Source organism: Lynx rufus, unplaced genomic scaffold, assembly GCF_022079265.1.
Source record: "Lynx rufus isolate CCGP_SWC_20201006 ecotype Redwood Valley unplaced genomic scaffold, mLynRuf1.p SCAF_16, whole genome shotgun sequence".
Lineage (NCBI taxonomy): Eukaryota > Metazoa > Chordata > Mammalia > Carnivora > Felidae > Lynx > Lynx rufus.
In genome coordinates this window covers 51,185,868-51,204,028 of record NW_025814830.1, presented here as the reverse complement: position 1 = coordinate 51,204,028, position 18,161 = coordinate 51,185,868, and the positions used below count along the sequence as shown (strand labels likewise).

The 18,161-nt window shown below is 56.6% G+C and overlaps 1 protein-coding gene across 1 annotated transcript in view; it reads right to left on the bottom strand.

Annotated features, from left to right (window-relative positions):
* CMIP (c-Maf inducing protein) overlaps positions 1–18,161 on the bottom strand; it is a 234,964-nt gene that overhangs the window by 70,964 nt on the left and 145,839 nt on the right. Inside the window, exon 3 of the mRNA XM_047078821.1 lies at positions 9,317–9,367. Within this exon, the coding sequence (XP_046934777.1) occupies positions 9,317–9,367 (51 nt within the window). The remainder of the gene's footprint in view (positions 1–9,316; positions 9,368–18,161) is intronic.

Sequence of the window (18,161 nt, the reverse complement as noted above, 5' to 3'; positions counted from 1 at the left end):
ACTCCGGCTCAGATCCCAGCTCTGCCTGGTTCTAGCTGTGCAACCGTGGACAAGCCCTGCACCCTTCCGGCAACTCCTTCTCGAAGGGCCTGATCAGACTCGGGGAAGATTTCAAGACAGCACACACAGGAAAGCCCTCAGCACAGCTCCTGACGTTAGTAGGTACCTAACCATCGTTCTCTCTACCGTAAAGAAAGCCCACGAGGGCATGTGATCTCCTCCCTGGGGTCACCCAGCCCTCTGCCACTTGTTAGCCTCAATCCCTGATGCTGCCCTCACTATTAGTTACAGGGCCCTGATGGCCCCTCATCGCTATTAGTTACAGGGCCCCGATGGCCCACTGAGGGCCCCAGCGGCCTCCCCTCAGTTCCACTGCACACAAGTGCCGGAGAAGCGGCCTGGAAGGACCTGTGCCCCGCCACGCTGTCCTGGCTGGGACAGCCCCGCCTCCTGGGAAAGGTGCCCTTTTCACCAGTCTCCCCGAGTCCCTGTGACCCCTCTTAGGAAGGCACAGAGCCCTCTCTGACCAAGTGCCACAAATTAATCTGGATGGAATTCTGGCCTTCCCGACCTGAATGAAGCCAACCTGTGGCCAGGCCCATAAAAGGTCCGAGGCTGACTTCTGCCCATCCTTCTCCGGCTGCCCTGTTTTACCTCCCTTCACAGAGGCAGACAGGTGACAACCCGTGACTTTCTCAGGCAGGGGAGAACCAGACCCAGCGTCTGTCTGGAAGCTTGACAACTTCTCCCACAAACAAGCCCCAAGAAGCAGAGGTCAGAGCCACCAGGCTAGACATGGGTCACAGCCACGCTCCACACACCATGCTCTAGGGGGTCATGAAGCAGGGCGGGCGGACGCTTTCACTCCCTCCTTCAACTCAAGTCTGGCAGCAGGGGCTCTGTTGGCAAGAGTTCTGCCTCAAGGGAAAAGAGCAGTGATTGATTAGTGATGCCTGTCACGGGCTCCCTGGGGGCTGGTGGCATGAGTGGCTTGCATGGGCCTTCCTTCTTCTGGAACTGTCTGCTAGGACCCTTCTACGCAGAGGGAAACAGGGTCTTTGGTCATTAAAGCAGAGTAAGAATAATCAACGTCGATCTAACACTTTGTCACACGGCAGATGCCCTTCTTTCACATTAAAATTTTTTTTAATGTTTATTTATTTTTGAGAGAGAGAAAGAGAGTGAGACAGAGTGCAAGTGGGGGAGGGGCAGAGAGAGAGGGAGACACAGAATCGGAAGCAGGCTCCAGGCTCCAAGCCGTCGGCGCAGAGCCTGACGTGGGGCTTGAACTCACAAACCGTGAGATCATGACCTGAGCTGAAGTCGGACGCTCAACCGACTGAGCCACCCGGGCGCCCCTGGCCAGTGCCCTTCTAAGTTCTTTGTTGCTATGGATGCATTTAATCCTACAAGAACCTAGTGAGCTTGGTCTTACTGTGAGCCCCACCTCGTTTAGGAAGAAAATGAGGCCGAGAGAGGAAAGGAACTAGTCCAGGGCCACATCACCAGTAAGTGTGAGAGCTGGGATTTGAACCCACGCAGCTTGGCTGCAAGCTCTCACCTTTGGGCATGCAGAAATTATTCTTTTGGGAGCAAACTGGCAAATGTGGTCAAAGCCACAAAATATACCCCTACTCTTCCCAGGAACCACTGTTCTGGAAATCTGCCTTAGAAAAGCGTTCCAGGGGTGGTTTAGTTGGCTGGGCATCCGACTCTTGATCTCGGCTCAGGTCATGATCTCATGGTTTTGTGGGTTTGAGCCCCACATCGGGCTTTGTGCTGACAGCATGGAGCCTGCCTGGGATTCTCTCCGCCCACCCCCCCACCCCACCCCCCGCCACCTCTCCCTCGCTCATGCTGTCTCTTTTTCAAATAAACAAACATTAAAAAAAAAAAAAAAAAGTTCCAAGGAAGTAGGAGCTTAGATTCGGGAGAAATGCACGGCTGCATTATCCATAATTGAGGAAATGGGGAATGGCCTGAAAGCCCGACCACAGTGAGTCGTTTGGTAAATCAGGCCAAAGTCTCTTCACAGATGTTATGCAGCCATTGGATGCACGTGGGCCTGGATGCAACGAAACGCTTCAGCTGCAATGCTGTGCCGAAGCTGGCCGGACGGTCGGTGCTGTGCACCTGGCCACAGCCGCCACAGCATCTGCGCAGAGGCAGATGAGGCCTGGAAGGGTATTTGCAAGAGTGACATCAGTCACTGGGTGGGGCCGGCAGCAGCAGAGTGCTCTGCCCTTGGTGTGGCCGCAAAGGCGTTTTCAAGGTGGCTATACAAAGGATGGGGAAAGCGAGAGGAAGCAAGACAGGGAGGAGGGCGAGGGGGACGAGGGGGGAGCGGGGGTCACCGTCTTCCCTCCAGGCCAAGGGGCATCCTGGCTGGAGCAGGCCAGCCCACCAGGAGCCACACGGGAGGGGGGGGTGGCCCAGGGCAAAGGGGAGTCAGGAGCAAGGCTGGGTGTGGGCACGTAGAGCCAGGATGCTGGCATCCGGGGACACTGGGGACACAGTGTGTCTGGGACAGGTGTGGAGGCGGGGTGGTCCTGAGCTTGACCTTCCGGGCCCGGCACAGGTGGTCGGACAGTGTATCCTGGGGCACGCGGGACAGGGTGGGGCCATCAGCCCCGACCTGTGAGAAGCGGGACTCCCAGGCCAGAGCTTAATTCATAGAATCCTCGTGGATTCTATGAATCCACACATGTGGATCCCACAATGTGGGAGACTGAGAGAAAAATGAAAAGCTCTCATGACATGGTGTGTCAGACTGAAAACAGAGACCCTACGTGTGCGACACAGCAGAAGAGAAAGGAAGCAAGTCAGGCAGCGCCAGCTCACAGGTGTGAGGAACTGTCCAGCGTGTGTGTGTGTGTGTGTGTGTGTGTGTGTGTGTACAGGCACGCAGACACGTGTGCAGCTGGGAGCCGCATTCTCGGGGGCTAAGTTCCCAGGTTCTGGACTCAGAGTTGTGTCTCAGCCCCAGCTCCGCGATTTAATGGTTTTTTGCCCCCAAGCAAGTTGTTTAAGCTCAGCCTCAGTCTCCACATCAGGGAACTAGGGAAATTCGAGGCCCAGGCTCCTCCGCAGATTTGTGAGGGTTCAATGGGGTGACAATGGCCACCTGCTGCTTTGGCTGAGGGGGGAGCTGGATGAAGATTCGGGACACACGTGCTGGGGGACGCCAGCTCGGGGAGGTTTGCGGTCGCGAACAGAGGTGTCAAGGGGCCACAGACGCAGGACTAGAAGTGGCTCTTCCCCCGGAGGAAAGGCCCACGAGGGAAGAGGGAGGGAGGTCTGGAAGGAAGGTCATAGTTGGGGGCGATGGCACCCGCTGTAGGGTCCGCCCTCCCCCCGGGGGCTTCCCTCTAGGGGAGGGGCATCAGCTCTAGGGCCCTCTGTCCCTCTGACCTGGTTGCCCGGGAATCTTGGCACCAGCTGGGGCTCCCCACCCCATGTGGAAATGGGGCGATGGGTCCAGCCTGCCCAAGTGGGACGGCCAGAAGGGAGAGGTGACCTAGGCTCCCGGCTGCAGTTTTCGCCTCTGTGCACCAGGGACCCGGATGGTGGCTGTGCCTTGGCGGGGGCTCCAAGCACAGGACCGGCTCACCTCCACGTCAGGCTCAGTGGCGGCCTGACGTGGACGCTGACTGGCTGTCCTTGGCGACGTCCTTGGCCCGCTCATCCATGAGACGGGGTGGTAAAGACCTGGAGGGCCGCGAGAAGATTCAGGAAGCGAATGCGTGTGAAGTGGCGGGCACGGCAGGGCTCAGAAACCCTCAGGAACGGCCAGCCACCCCCTACAGGTAGGGCCCTCCTGAGGACACTTCCCACCCCGCCCCAATTCTAAAACATGCCTCACGGGGGGCAGTGCCACGGCTGGGGGGCGCTAAGCCGCACTGATGGGGTGCCTGCGATGCTGTCACAGCGGCCACGCCTGCCGGCCCCCTTCCAACTGCTTCACGCACAGCAGAGCGTCCTGCCTACGACGACCCAGTGAGCAAGGTGCTGGATTACCCCCATTTGACAGAGGAGAAGACTGAGGCCCAAATGAACACACTCCATACCCGACGCACTCCTAATGTGGTCACCCCCTCACGTGCAATGGTCTCTCTCTGACTGACATACCCGCCCCCTCACACATTCACTCACTCCCACACTCGTACATTCTCTCACACACATTCACTCCCACACACTTGCCCACACATTCACTCATACGTTCACTCCCACATACTCACACATATTCACTTACTCACACACACACTCACAGTACTTACTTGCACACACATTCATTCACACGCTCACGCACACTCACTCCCCCACACTCACTCCCACACTCACTCCCACGTTCACTCTCACACACTCACATGCACGGGCATGTGCACTCCACATTCCTTCCCACCCTCCTGCTCTGTACAGAAGAGGGACAGAGCCCAGGACGGGGTGCCCACGAGGCCGTGGCCGCCCCGGGGGTTCAGGGGAACCTGCCTGGGGAGAGGAGGCAGCGTGGTCAGGGCGGACGCCAGAGAGGACACAAGCTGGGCCGGGACCTCCCCAGAGCCCGGTGCTTTGCTCTGCCCCGTAGCTTGGGGACGGGAAGATAGGCCAGCTTCTTGCCTCCCCCAGAGTCCACGCCTCTGCCCCTGGCACTTGGGATAGGCCTCGGGGATGTTCTTGGGACCCCGGCTACCCTAGGGGATAAAATCATCTTGGTTTTCAAGGCTTGTGCACAACAGCCTATGCGAGAACCCCTCTGGGGAAGTGCAAAGGCCGTTTTCCCGCACTGGAGGGACCACAAGTGTCAGCCATGCCAAGTGGGTGTATCTGACTTCTTGGGGCTCCTTTATGGGCCTGGTGCGTGTCTCGGCCCGGCCAGGTGCTCACCCACCCCAACAAGCTGTGTACACCCAGGCCTCTTGCCTCGAAACCTGGACACAGAAACAGGCCAGTCTTCACAGCCTGTAAACACACAGCGTGCCCTCACGCGCCTGGCACACAGGGACGGGCTGTCCCCTCATGGCCGTGCACACATAGGCAGGCCTGTCCCCTCATGGCCTTGCACACACAGACAGGCCTGTCTCCACAGGACCTGGCCTCCAAGGTGCATCTGTGAGTCAGAGATGAGGCCTCATTAACTCAGTACAACTGTTTATGCTTCCACACCCCCAGGAATTGGCCTCATGGGCTAAACCACCCAAACCAAACAGGGCTGGCCTCTCCAGGGAGCCCTCAGGACAGTTGCCCCGCCGCAGAGGATCCTGGGAGATCCCACTGCCCAGAGTAAGCCCAACCCACCCTCCTTCCTGGGCCTGGAGATGCTGGTTGTTCTCCTGTGGGAAGAGTCTCCCTGAAGAGTGCCGGTCAAAGGGAGGAGGCCGGAGAGGAACAGCAGAGCTGCTGGGGGGCAGGGGGGGCAGGGAAGGGGATTCTGGGAGTTGGGACGCTGCGGGTCAAACCTCACTCCCATTCTGGGTTGCCTTGGGAACTTGGGCCAGTGACTCGAGATTTCAACACATGCATGACAGCAACAAGCGACTATTCAGCGAGATAAGATGATGCTTCAAACACGGGGCCCGGGCTGAGGAAATTCCCCAAGTGGACCGTGACTGCACGAGAACAAAGTCTGACACTGAGGCCACCGAACCACGGGATTCCCAGGACGGAGCAGAGGCTGGCAAGAACATCACACAGGTAGTGTATTTACACTGCCTTGTCCCACAGCACGACTCGAGGTACATTCCACAGGAGCATTTCTCAATCTTTTCCTAATTATTCTTCCCCCAGGAGCCTTTAAACATTTCTCCCCCATTTCCCTTCTTCTCTTTGAAATTAAATGCTAAAAAATAAGATTTTAGGGGCACCTGGGTGGCTCAGTCAGTTGAACGTTCGACTTGGGCTCAGGTCATGATCTCATGGTTCGTGGGTTCAAGCCCCGCGTCTGGCTCCGTGCTGACAGCTCAGAGCCTGGAGCCTGCTTCGAGTTCTGTGTCTCCCTCTCTCTGTGCCCCTCCCCTGTTCACACACACACACTCTCTCTCTCTCTCAAAAATGAGTAAACATTAAAAAAAAAATAAAAGATTTTGTTGAGTGGGGCTGAACTTTGGAGGGCCACATGCTATTGTAATAACTTAAGGTTTTTTTAAGCCCCAGAGAACCAATTGTGGCCCCTCTGGGAACAATTCTCTGTTGAGAATGCCCTAGAGATACCAGAACAACTCCATAAAAACTAAACCAATGGGAATGTAGTATTTAATAGGCAACATTCTTCACCAGTAAAAGAATGGGTTTTCTATGTGCCCTGTGGCTACAATATGCATATACGTGTTAGTATAGGTGAAAACCAACAAAAACAGTACTTAGAAAATTAAAAAAAAAAAAAAAATCAAGCCGAGCTGCAGGATTTCTCAAGTTCTTAGTTTTAACTTGTTAAAAAGATATTGAAAAGAAAATAAAAGGAAAAACCCAAGAAGGTTAGTTGTAAGTGCAGGGAAAAGAGAGGCTGTCACAGGAGAGGCAGAAGGTCACATCCTTCTTTGGACCCTTTAGTCCAAAGCTTCAGAATCAGGCAGAGCTGGATCAAGCAGCCCTACAAATGTGTACTAAAATCCTTTGTGTGGCTATGGATAAGTCACTACACCTCTCTGAGCCTTGGTTCCCCCATGTCCTGAAGGACAATGAGCAGAAAAGTGCACAGCCATGCCTGGCACATCATAACTGCATCTGAGTTCATGAACACTTGCTAGAATCAATGCATACCATGAAACGAGTAAGCTATAGAACCAGAATTCGAATCCAAGTCTCTCGGCTCAATTTTGCTAGCCCAGAGTGCCTCCAAACACCTTAAATTTCTTTGCCACTTTGAAAAGGAAGGGGAGCATGCCTCCCTCCTCCAGTCTCATCAAAACTGAAACCAAGTTGCTCACGCTAAGATACCACTGCCACCTGGTGGCAGCATACCTAAATTATTGGAGTGGGGGCAACTGTCAAAGGAGGAAAACTGCCAGGGTCTTATACACACCTAAGTCACAAGCGAATACTTATACAGGTAGAACAAACGTCCCCATCAACCACTTCACGAACGGGCTGCACACTGCCCGGCATTTACCAGTTCCTTGAAACCCTGACTTGGGTTTCCTGGACGCTTTTGGGGTTTGTTTGTTTTTGTTTTTGTTTTTAATTTAACAACCACAAAGAAACCAAACACCACTAACATTGAGTGCGGACATCCAGGTTTTCCTGGAAACTGCTAGAAGCTCAGGGGTCCCCACTTTTGTACTTGTTCAATCAATCGCCTAAATCCCACATGTAATCCTTCATGTTTAAATTTCACGTTTCAAGATTGTCACTTTCCGATCATCTTTCTAAGCCAGTCGGTGTCCCAAAATTCAGCTTTCTATGCCCACCTTCTTAGTTAGCCCTCGTAGCTGCACACTACTCACGAATTCCCCGAGCGCTGCCTCTCAGGTGTTCCCGTAGGCCGCAGACGACAGTTAAAGAAAATGCAGACTGGGACAAGGCAGGAAGCAGAGCTCTGTGGACTACCACTAAAAACAGCCAGCCGCTCCCTTGACATTGATCTTGGCCACCTTTGCAATGAGGCATTTTCCCAACCTGTCCAGGGGGCAGTTTGTCTCCAAGTGCTTCCTGCCCCTTCCTGAGCTAGGACAAAACAAGGCAATCACCTACTGAGTTTTCCGCTCACATGGAAAACACATACAGAGAACAGAACGGGGCAGAGGCCAGGCAGCCGTTGTGTGTGGCAATGAAATGGCCTCTTCCTTCAGGTAGGCCCCCTGACCACACTACCCCTGTTATCTTCCCTGCCCCTGGAATGCTCTGGCATTCAACTCCCAGATGGCCCCCTGCAGGTCCTGACGTAAGCCCTGCCTGTCTTGGGACACGCAGGGCCGCAGAGAGCCAGGCCCCAGGGATGCGGGATAATCTCGCTGGGGAAACGGAGGTCTCAGCAGCACCTGCCGACTCTGTGAGCAGGAATGTGCCACTCTGCCTTCCTAGCTGCAGTCTGCTGCCTTCTGCCTACGTTCGCCAAGCTGTGGACATGAGAGAGACCTAGGGGAGAACCCCGCCTCTAGCCCTGACCAGCTATGGGAGTGGGGCCAGCCTGGCCTCACCTTCCCCATCCATAAAATGGGAGCAGCGATGGGAATCAGCCTTATAAGGCTGTGGCAAGGGTGAAATGGTCATGAGGAGCCTAGCACACAGTAGGTGCTCAATAAATTCTCGTCCCTTCCCTCCCCTGGAGACTTGCATTGAGTTTCCAAGACTGTCACACAGCACAAAGCAAGTGGCCCTGCAGCTGTCAGCGGGGAGAGGAGGGGAGTGACCCTCTTTAGGGCCAGGAATGTAATTCTGCAGGGTGGTATTTCCGTCCTTGGTCCGGCTGTGATGAGCGTCCCTCTAGAGGCACGGGAGGAATTCCGAGTGTCCCCTCGGTCATCCCAACATGGCACGAGGCCTTAAACTCTGCACAGGGCCGGCCACTCATCCTCAGCGGCTCCCTGGCTCACTGTGAAGACGACAGCTCAGGACGTGCCCCGGTCATCGCGGCCCTACCCTGCTGGCTCTGTGAGGCCACAGGACTGTCACGGCTTGTTCTAAACTAAAATTATCAGAAGGCGCGAGAGCCAGGGAGGCGGGGTGTTAAGTAAGGCACTGACTGCATGTTCCACACGGGGGAGCACAACGGGGACTCCCCGGGGGGCTGGGAGGACCCTTCTCAGCAGATCTGGCCCCTGGGTCTCGAAAGTGACGAGCAGAGGACTGATTTCCTTATGTGCCAAAAGGCTCTGGACCATCCTATGCAGAGCTCGAACCGGAAAACTGGGCCAAAGAACCAGGTAACGGACAGGAAGTGAAGAGCGGGGAGAATGGCTGGGTGGTGGACTCCCTGGAAAACGTACGTTTGGAGCAACCTTCCGAAGTTACTTTGAACCCAGAGCCCTGAGACCCTGAGCCTGCCTCACCCAGCCCCTCAGGCGGGCCCCTGTTCTGAAAGCAAGCCCTTCTATGGTCCTTTTGGAAGCAGGCCCAACGCTCTAAAGCTCCTGAGCAAAGTCAATGGCCAACGGGGCAGGAATGCCTTTTCGGCACTGCAGGGAGAAAGCCACCGGACGTCAGAGGGAGAAGGGGGAGAGGCTTTCGTGCACTGGAGGGATGCTCCCGGGCTGAGCTGTCTGGAAGGCAGGAGGCGTCTGCCCTCACGCCTCCGGGTAACAGACGAGCTTTGATTTGAGCCGGCAGGAGGCTGCCCGAGACGAGGCGGCCGCCCGAAAGCAGCCGCCGAGTCAGGACTTACCTTCCACTGCAGCGAATGGAACCACTGGTCTCTCAGGTAGCTGTTGGCAGCCTGCAACGACAAGAACAGGACAGCAAGGTCCGGTCACCGGCTTGCAGCATGTCAGGGCACTACTGCGCGGGCCCCAGGCTGCCCCGTCCAGCAGGGTCTGCCCTGCGGCCCGAGCACAGGGACCCACCCAGCTGAACCTTTCGGGCGCAAAAACCGAAACAGAAGTGGCAACCGGGGGGACTTTTCTGAAATGAGTCACCACTGCCGCTGCGTGCTTACAATTTGCTGGGTAGAAGTGACTCCAGACACCGGCTGCTTGAAGAGCTTTCACTGCACACGTATCTTGACTTCATTAGGATCACGGGAGGGGCCGGGGCGAGCGGACAGAGGCACGGTGGTAGGAGCAGATCGGGTGCCTCCTTTCCACCAGGCACTGCTCCAGACACCTGGCGCCTGTTATTCACGTGTTCTGTCATCAGCCCTCACAACAGCCCTGTGAGGTGGCTACGCCCATTTCACAGGGGGAGAAACTGAGTCTCTGATGTCTCACATCAACTAAGTACATTCAAACCCAGGCAGGCTGGCTTCAGAGCCTGTGGGTTTATGAACCTCTTGCCAACCGCAGAAAGTCATGGGAGAGAGCGCCTGGCCTTGAACTCAGGTGGACTCGAGTTAAAAATCACTGTGCAGGGAGCAAAATCTTCCCAGAGGTGCACCACCCTAGTTCGCAGACCTTGGCAACTGGGCCTGGATTTTCTTCTCCGTAAAACGGGGCCACTAACCCTATCTTGCAGGAATGCTGTGAGGGTTGGGAAGGATTCCTGTAAGGTGCACAGAATCGGGCCTAGCACATAGTACGTGCTCACACAGAAACACAGCCTCTGTCGTTACTGTCATCACTAATCCCTCTCAAGTGAATCGTGGCCCGAGGAAGGCACTGCAATTGTCACGCTGCTGTGGCTCTCACCCCCGGTTCCAGCACGGCTCTGGGTGATAACAGCAATATTTATGGCTCATTTAATGTGCACCAGACACAGTGCTAAGGTCCATGCGTGGACTGGCTTGTTTGGTCCTGGCCAGTCTACCCTGGGAAGTCGGGACCGTCAGCATCGTCACCCCTACGGTACAAACGAGGAAACTGAGGCTCAGGGAGGTTAAGAACGTTCCCACAGGCTCACAGGGAGTAGGTGTGGGACCAGGACTTGAACCCAGGCAGTCTGACTCATGCTGTAAACCACAAAGTTTCTGGCATTCCAAGTTTTCCAGTCACCATCCCTAAGGGCAGAAATGCAGTGTCTGTTCTCGCCTGACCCCGCAGCCCTCTGTTCTAAGTTGACCCTGACTTTCATGGTCCCGGGACTCTCACAAAGGCTGGAGCTTCTTTCCAAGTATGAAAGTCCAACTTCTGTTCCCAGCCTGCATGGACACACACACACACACACACACACACACACACATGCACAAGCGGGTACAACTTCGGGTCACCCTCTGTCAAGGGGATCCAGGTGCCCTACCCAGATCCTCGATGGGGCATCAGCTGCTCTCCCAGGGCACAGTTTGGGGAAATCTCTGGGCTTGAATAAACGAACCTGTTCCGTGGCCAGTGCGGGAGGGTAAGGGTACCAGGTCCCCGTGAGCAAACTCAGAGACTGGCAGACTGATACCAGCCTGTGGACACAAGGCAAGTTGGCATCTCTGCCCTGAGTGGGAGTGGGCCGGGGGACACCTTCCATGTGATTCAGGGACCTCTGCGGCGGCCGAGTCTCCAAGAGACCTGGGTTCAAGTTCCCTGAAGACACAGAGCCTTTGTCACCTGACTGGGGAGGTGGTGGCCGAAGGGGAGTCTCACGGGACCAGCAGCACCCCGGAGGGTCTGTGGCTGACCCACCTCCCATCCGTGCTGACCTAGCTCTGTGGTCTTGTGACACTTCTTGTTCATTAGGATGAAAAAACACACCCCATGCTCAGGGAGAGCGACGCAAAGATCCCCAACAATGAGATAATCCACGCAAAACGCTTGCTTAGCTCAGCGCCTGGCACGTGTAGACACTTTACAAACAGCACCGATCAGGATCTGTGCAGCCACGGCCTGTGGGGTGCTGATAAACGTGGAACAACAGGCTCGCAGAATAGAAAAGCCCTGATCACAGCGTGTGCCACCTTCTGTGCTGTAAACGATCCCACTGCGGCTGCTTCCACGCCACAAGGAGGGAAATCCCTGGACCACAGTTGGGAAGAGATGCGTTGGATCTGCTCTCAGGGGCTGGTCCCGGCCGGTGTGAGCCTACCCGGCACACGCCCAGCCCACAACCATCTCTGGGCTTTTTAACACACCCAAGTTGGCCAGAGAGAGGGGCAGGTGCGGGAGGCCAAATACAGGACCCCCAGAGATGGTCCACATGCTTGTCCTTGCGAAGGCCTCACCTTAGGTGGCAAATGGGCTTTGCTAAGATTTGAGGAAGTTAAGGACCTTGAAATGGGGAGGTCATTCTGCGTTCTCTGGGTGAGTCAATGTCATCAGAAAGGTCCTTACAAGAGGGAGGCTGGAGGTCAGAGAGAAGAGACAGAAACAGAGGTTGGAGGGATGCGGCCACAAGCTAAGGGACACAGACAGCCTCTGAAGCTGGAAAAGGCACGGAAAGCTATTCTCCCAAGAGCTTCCGCAAGGCTCTAGCCCTGCCGACATCTTGATTTTGGCCCAGTGGGCCCCGTGCTGGACTTCTGGCCTCCAGAACTAGAAACAAACAAGTACTAAATTTGTGTTGTCTGAACCGCTAAAGGTGTGGTAATGTGTGACAGCAGCAGTAGAAAACCGGTGTGGGAGGTATGGATAGTTAGTGCTCAGAGGGGCTGCTCTGTTGGTCCTGGGGGTGCACAGTGGGACCGGGCAATGCCCATAAGGTGTGTGTGTGGGGGGAGAGAGAGAGAGAGAGAGTCTCTGAGAAAGAGAATCTCAAGCAGACTCCACACTGAGCACAGGGCCCGACTTAGGGCTCCATCCCACGACCCTGCGATCATGACCTGGGCCAAAATCGAGAGCCAGATGCTCAACCAACTGAGCCACCCAGGTGCCCTGAGGGCAGAGCCTTATGCCCAAATCCCCCGTGCTGATTAGCAGGACCGGGTACCGCTGCGGGGCTGGCTGCACAAGAATGAATGAACACGCACACAAAGCAGGAGGTGAGAAAGCAGAGCAGTGGTAGGAAGCACTAGACAGTGACTCCCTTTCTGTGCCTCGGCCGCCGAATCGAACACAGACCTGGTCTCCCCATGACCAGGCCCAGCCCTTCCCATTCTGGGAGCCACCCCAGCACGCAAGCTCCTGTTGGGGATTTTTAAGGCGGGGGGGGGGGCGCCCCTCCCTTGGTTGACTGTGAGGAGCAGGTGATCCAGGCCGCGTCGGTCGCGTCAGTCAGAAGCCCCTGCCCAGGACTCTGGGTCATGAGCCAAGCAATGTGGGGATGAAGGGGTTAAGAATTCATCATGAGGCAGAGGGGTGTCTTCCGCTAAAGGGAAACCCTAGGCTGGGTGGGGCACGGTGCTACCACCTGCCTCAGCCTGTTCTCCAGGCTCCCGTCAATCCTTCCGGTATATTCCTTTGCTGCTGGAGACGGCCTGAGTCCATCTTGCCTGCTTACGTCCAAGAGCCCTGACTGACCCACAAGGCACCACTGGACACTTGTTCCTTCTCAAAAACGCACGTTCCAAAGCATTTTCTCTCCAGCTGTTCCTCCAGAAGGCGCTGGCCAGCCCCGGAGCGGCAGCTTCCCCTGCTTCCACCACGAGCCCTCCTCCCACCCCCCAGGTGGTCTGGCTCTGCCCGACCTCGACCTCCACCTCGACGTGCCCGGCCTGCTGCTAAGCAGAGATGGCTGTGCACATTTCCTCCCCTGCCCTGGTGCCTGGGGCCACGTCCCCAGGTCTCCGTTGGGTCTGCTGTGTCCTGTTTGACAGCAGCCTTGCGGTCTAGAAGGGGAAGAAGGTTCCTTCAGCGACACAACCCCATCTCACCTGCCCTGCTCACCTCCCCTCTCGGCCTGACCTTTCCGGCAGAACCCCCTGCATGTTCCAAGTCCCTCCTCACGTGGGAGAGCCCCCGCGCCTGCCCACACCCAGCTTCCCAGCTGCCTCCATCATCCCGTGAGCATCTCAACTGGAGGAGGTCAGAGTCACGTTCTGGAAAGAACGCAGGTGTGGGCTCAGTGGAGCAGCTGGTGGATCCCAGCTGAAAACAGCTGTGTGACCCTGGACCACCCCGCCTGTACCGTGGACCCGGGGAGCCTGCCTCCCCAAGGCACGGGGCTGAACTGAGACGCGCAGGGCAGGAACCACGGCTGATGTCACCTACCAGGCACCGAGCAAACTGCTCTGCACACCTCACTCTGAGGCGAGGCACAGAAGCTCCGAGCAGGTGGGAGGGCCCTGCCACCTGCCTGGGAGCTGACCCTCCCACACCATTGCCCTCGCTGCTACAGCTTGTCTGGCACACGCCCCTTCTCTGTCCTCCGCACCCCTCGCCCCCTCCAGCACTTTGGCTGGGACCACGCTCCTTCCCGCCACTCTCAGAGCCCCATCCCGCCCACGGGACTGGGAAAGGAGACAGAGTCCCGTCGGATTAACTGCTACCTCCCCGGTGAAGCCGGGGTCACCAAGTTCGCCGAGTGGACTCATGACACGGGGGCAAATGCTGGAGGTGCCATCCGGTTCCGTGCCTCCGCTCCAGGGAGGCAGAGACAGCAGACGTCCCCTCACCCCACCCGCTGGGCTCATCGTTCCCCAGCGCGACCGGGAGGAGAGGTGGCCACAGCCCTCGCTGTGCCCTCTGGGCTGGCTGCGCTGTGGAGGAAGACAGAGGCCGTGGCTACGTTCGTCCATCGTAACAAATGAGGCTCTTCGAACTGGAGGCTCAAAGGGATTTCAAGGATCACCCATTCGGGAGTTCTTGGTTTTTGGGGGGATTTATGGGAATCTGAATCCCTCTGAGAACCTGAAACAAGCTGCAGAATCACACCCAACTACAGTGCACATGTGTCCACTGCACAGACATGCAGGTGCACGCAAAGACACCCACAGACACACACACACACACGCACACAGAGGCAGTTTTGGAAGACACCATGGGCCGTAGGTTAGGGACCCAATTCTAGCCCAGCCCATCCCTTCCTGCCACGCTTCTGATGAGCAACCTGAGGCCCAGCCTTGCTGTGGTCTTATCAGCATCCTCCCGCAAAGTGTCCAGCTCTCCTCCCAGCACGTGGCAGGTACTCGGAGCCACGGGGCTGGCCGTGGCCAACCAAGTGTGAGTGGATGTGACCTGCGTCGCTTCCAGTGGAGCCTCTACGAGCCAGCACGCTACTTAGCAGGGTAAAACCAGGAACATGCCAGACGGCACCGGCTCCGTGAGCAGCACTCCCCGCTGACCCACAACGGACACGTGGCCCGAGTGAGAAAAAATCCTTTGGTGTCTTGAGCCACTGAGAAGCTGGGGCTGCTTTGCCACGGCAGCATAACCGAGCATGAGCCGGCTTGCTTCGCTTCTCATGTAGCTTTCACACCGGACACACATCCTACCGGGAACACTCTGCCTTCCTCCTCCCTCAGGGCCCGCTGCGCTACGCACCCTTCAGTTCTGCCCCGAATTCCTTTCCCCCTTTCCCTTTCCCTCGCCATCCCGGACCACCTCAGGCGGTGGAAAGCTCATCTAACTGCCCTACCCTGCCCTGCAAGTGCTGATCTCATCGTTCTTCTCTCTCTCCAGGCCGTGAGCTCCATGAGGTCAGCAACCATGTCTGATTTACTCACTACTGCGTCCGCAAAACCCAGAGAAACGTCTGTTAAATGAAAGATTGGCTGAGATGTTGAATGGATGACTGGATGGACACGTGGATGCATGGCTGACGGATGGGCAGACGGGTGGACGGACAGATACATAAACGGACTGGGTGGGTGGAGAGTTAGATGGATGGGTGAAGCATGACCCATCCTGCTCGTTGGAAGAAAACCTCATGTGCAGTCAGGCTTCAAAAGAACTACTCAGTCTTGATCCCGTCTCTTCCCCAAGGTGTATCTGATTGGGACTAAAAAAAGAGTCACGGCGGTCTTTCCCCGAAAACCTCCTATGACCAGGCACAGAGCTAAGTATTTTACGTGCAGTAACGCTGGTCCTCACAGCAGCCAAGGAGGCAGGTCCTACAACTCCAGCTCACAGACAAGATCAGTGCCCTGGAGAGGTTACTGCTGCTCGTCCAAGGCCGCACAGGCTGCCCGCCCCCAACACGAGAGCCATGTGTCTGGGCTCCAGCAGGCTTGCAGGAACTGGGCTGGGGAATCGGAAGGCATTATGCCTGGTGAAAGGGGGCGGGGAGGAAGGACTCGGCTCGGGTTCCAATCCCCACATCGCAAACAGAGAAGGGGCCAGAACTTTCCTCCCGGAGAGGGGCGGCGCATCTCTCACTGATGGAGCCAGAGAGAGTGGGCCACGAACTGCTCCTGCTTCTGATTTGTCTGGTTTCGAAGAAGGACGGATGCTGCTCGGGGCGCGGGGCGGGGGGATGTCCGGGATCCCGACATACTACCTCTAAGTGCCTCCCAATGGAAAGGAGAGGTCCACTCCGGACTGGGCTGTACGTGGCCCGGAGGAAAGGGTGAGTTTCTGCACAGGGTTTCTATACTGCTGTATGGGCAGCTGAGCCAGGACGACTTGGCCCCGTGGGACGCAGGGTGCAGCTCAGAGTCCTGGGGGGGGGGGGGGTCACTGGATTCAAGCATGGGAAAGAGCCCCTGGAGGCAGGCAGGCCTGCTCAGGCCAGTGCTAATTTCTCCTAGCGATAAATCTTTCTAATACTGGAAGGGCCTCGTTCCAGGCAAATTCTGCCTAATTTCCTCTTCGAAAGTTGCCAAGTTCTCTCTCATTGTTGTATTGTCTCGAGAGGTGAGAAAAACAGCCAAGGGTGCACTGTGGGTGACTGTTCCCAAGTTCTCCTTCCTGGCCCAACTTCTTAGGGAAAAAACAGCACGTGCTTTTCAGACCGGAAAGCTCTTTCTCACTGGCTTCCAGTAAGAAGGGAACCCACCCTGTCCCTGCCCCTGACGCCTGGCCTCTGGAGATCCTCTTGGGAGAAGAGCCGGTCTCTGAGACCATCGGGAGACGAGAGTCTCTTTGTTCTGGTTCCGCCTGGACCCTGTTTTAGGAGCAGGGGGCTCCTGTCTACTTCTCACGGATGGGCAGAAACCCAACTGCAAGGCAGAAATCCCCAGACGATGGGCGCCACAGGGCTCTTTAATGCTGGCTACCCCACCCCACAGGCCGGCAAGGAGCCCCCCCGCCCTGGATGCTTTCATTGCACCGTTTATGTTCTTATGTAGTTACTTCCTCACAATGAAACATCAGCACAAAGGGCATTAAGGGGGGAAAGAAGATAAATAGGCCCTTTCTGCACCCGGGGATTCTAATAACATGGCATTAGGGAGCTCATGCTGAAAAACACAAAGCTTCCAGAAAGACACCAACTGGACAAGGCTGGGAGGCTGGTGCCTTTGTCTGGGGATTCGACCTGCTGGCACATCGCTCGGGCTCTCTGCGCTGGGAGAAGGCACGGTTGCCAGAGATCGTCTCTTAACCTTCCCTGAACTCGGATAGGTCAGCTCCCAGAGGTCTGAGTGAGGCACCGATTCAAATTCTAACAAAGCAGCTTTGTCAGGAGGTCCCTGGGAGAGAGACGGAGGTTGGAGAGGGAGGAACAGAGGGAGGAGGAGACACAGAGGCAGTTAAGTCAAGACGCACGGAGAGAAGGGCCTGGGGTGGAGAGAGGCTTGGGATGGAGAAAGACATCAGAAAAAAAAAAACAACCAAAAACTGTAAGAGAGGCAGAGAGTGAAATACAGCGAGAGAGAGGGAGACACGGGGAGAAGAGAAAGTGTCAGAGAGAGACAGAGGAAAACAGATTCACGTGGGTACGAGAACCCGAAAGAGAGACTGAGAGCGAGAGCCTGGCAGGCGAGGGTGGGGACCCCTGCAACCCCAACATCACCCCACGGGAGGGAACAGCCGTGCACATGAAGCAGGACGTGACCCTCTTCAGAGCTGCTGGAACAGGCCAGACCCTCCAGCCTTGTGAGGTTACTTCCTCTGGCATGGAGGCGGTGCGTGGAGCACGGGGCCGCGACGAGAAGTTCCAGGGTCCAGCCCCGTGCAGCACTTCCATCATTCTGCGATGACGGAAACGGTCTTTATCTGCACCGTCCAAGCAGCAGCCGCTAGGTCCGTGTGCTATCGAGCACTCGAAATGCGGCCAGCGGACCGTGGATCTGCATTCTCAACTTGATTCAGTAAATTAAAATGCAGACAACCCAGTGTGGCTAGTGGCTGCCGGCGGAAGGCACCACTGGGGGGGGGGGGGGGCATTTCACCCTGTGCCTGCCCTGCGGCCAGGGGCGCCCAGACCCAGACGAAGCTGCTCCAGGCGGCCTTGCCCCCTGAGCACAGCGGGCTGCGTCCTGGTCCTTCCTGCACGCACGGCAGGGAGGACTGCTCAGTCATGCCACAGCTCCGGGTCCCATCACACAAACCGGGACAAACCCAAAGAAGGCTCCTGCGGACCGTGTCGACAGCACGCGAGGAGCGCCGCCCTGGGGCTTCAGGTACCTTCCAGCCCAAAGCCCATCTCCAAGATGACTCGGAACCCACTTATGTAACAAAGCGGTCACATACCACCCGTGAATCGGGGGGGGGGGGAGGGAGGAGGGCGATGATGAGAAGGAAGTAAGGTGGAAGCTGATGGAAATGGCAGAGGGAGAGGCTGAGGTGGGGGGGGGGGTTGCACCCACCTGGGCTCCCCGAGTAATGGGGTGGAGG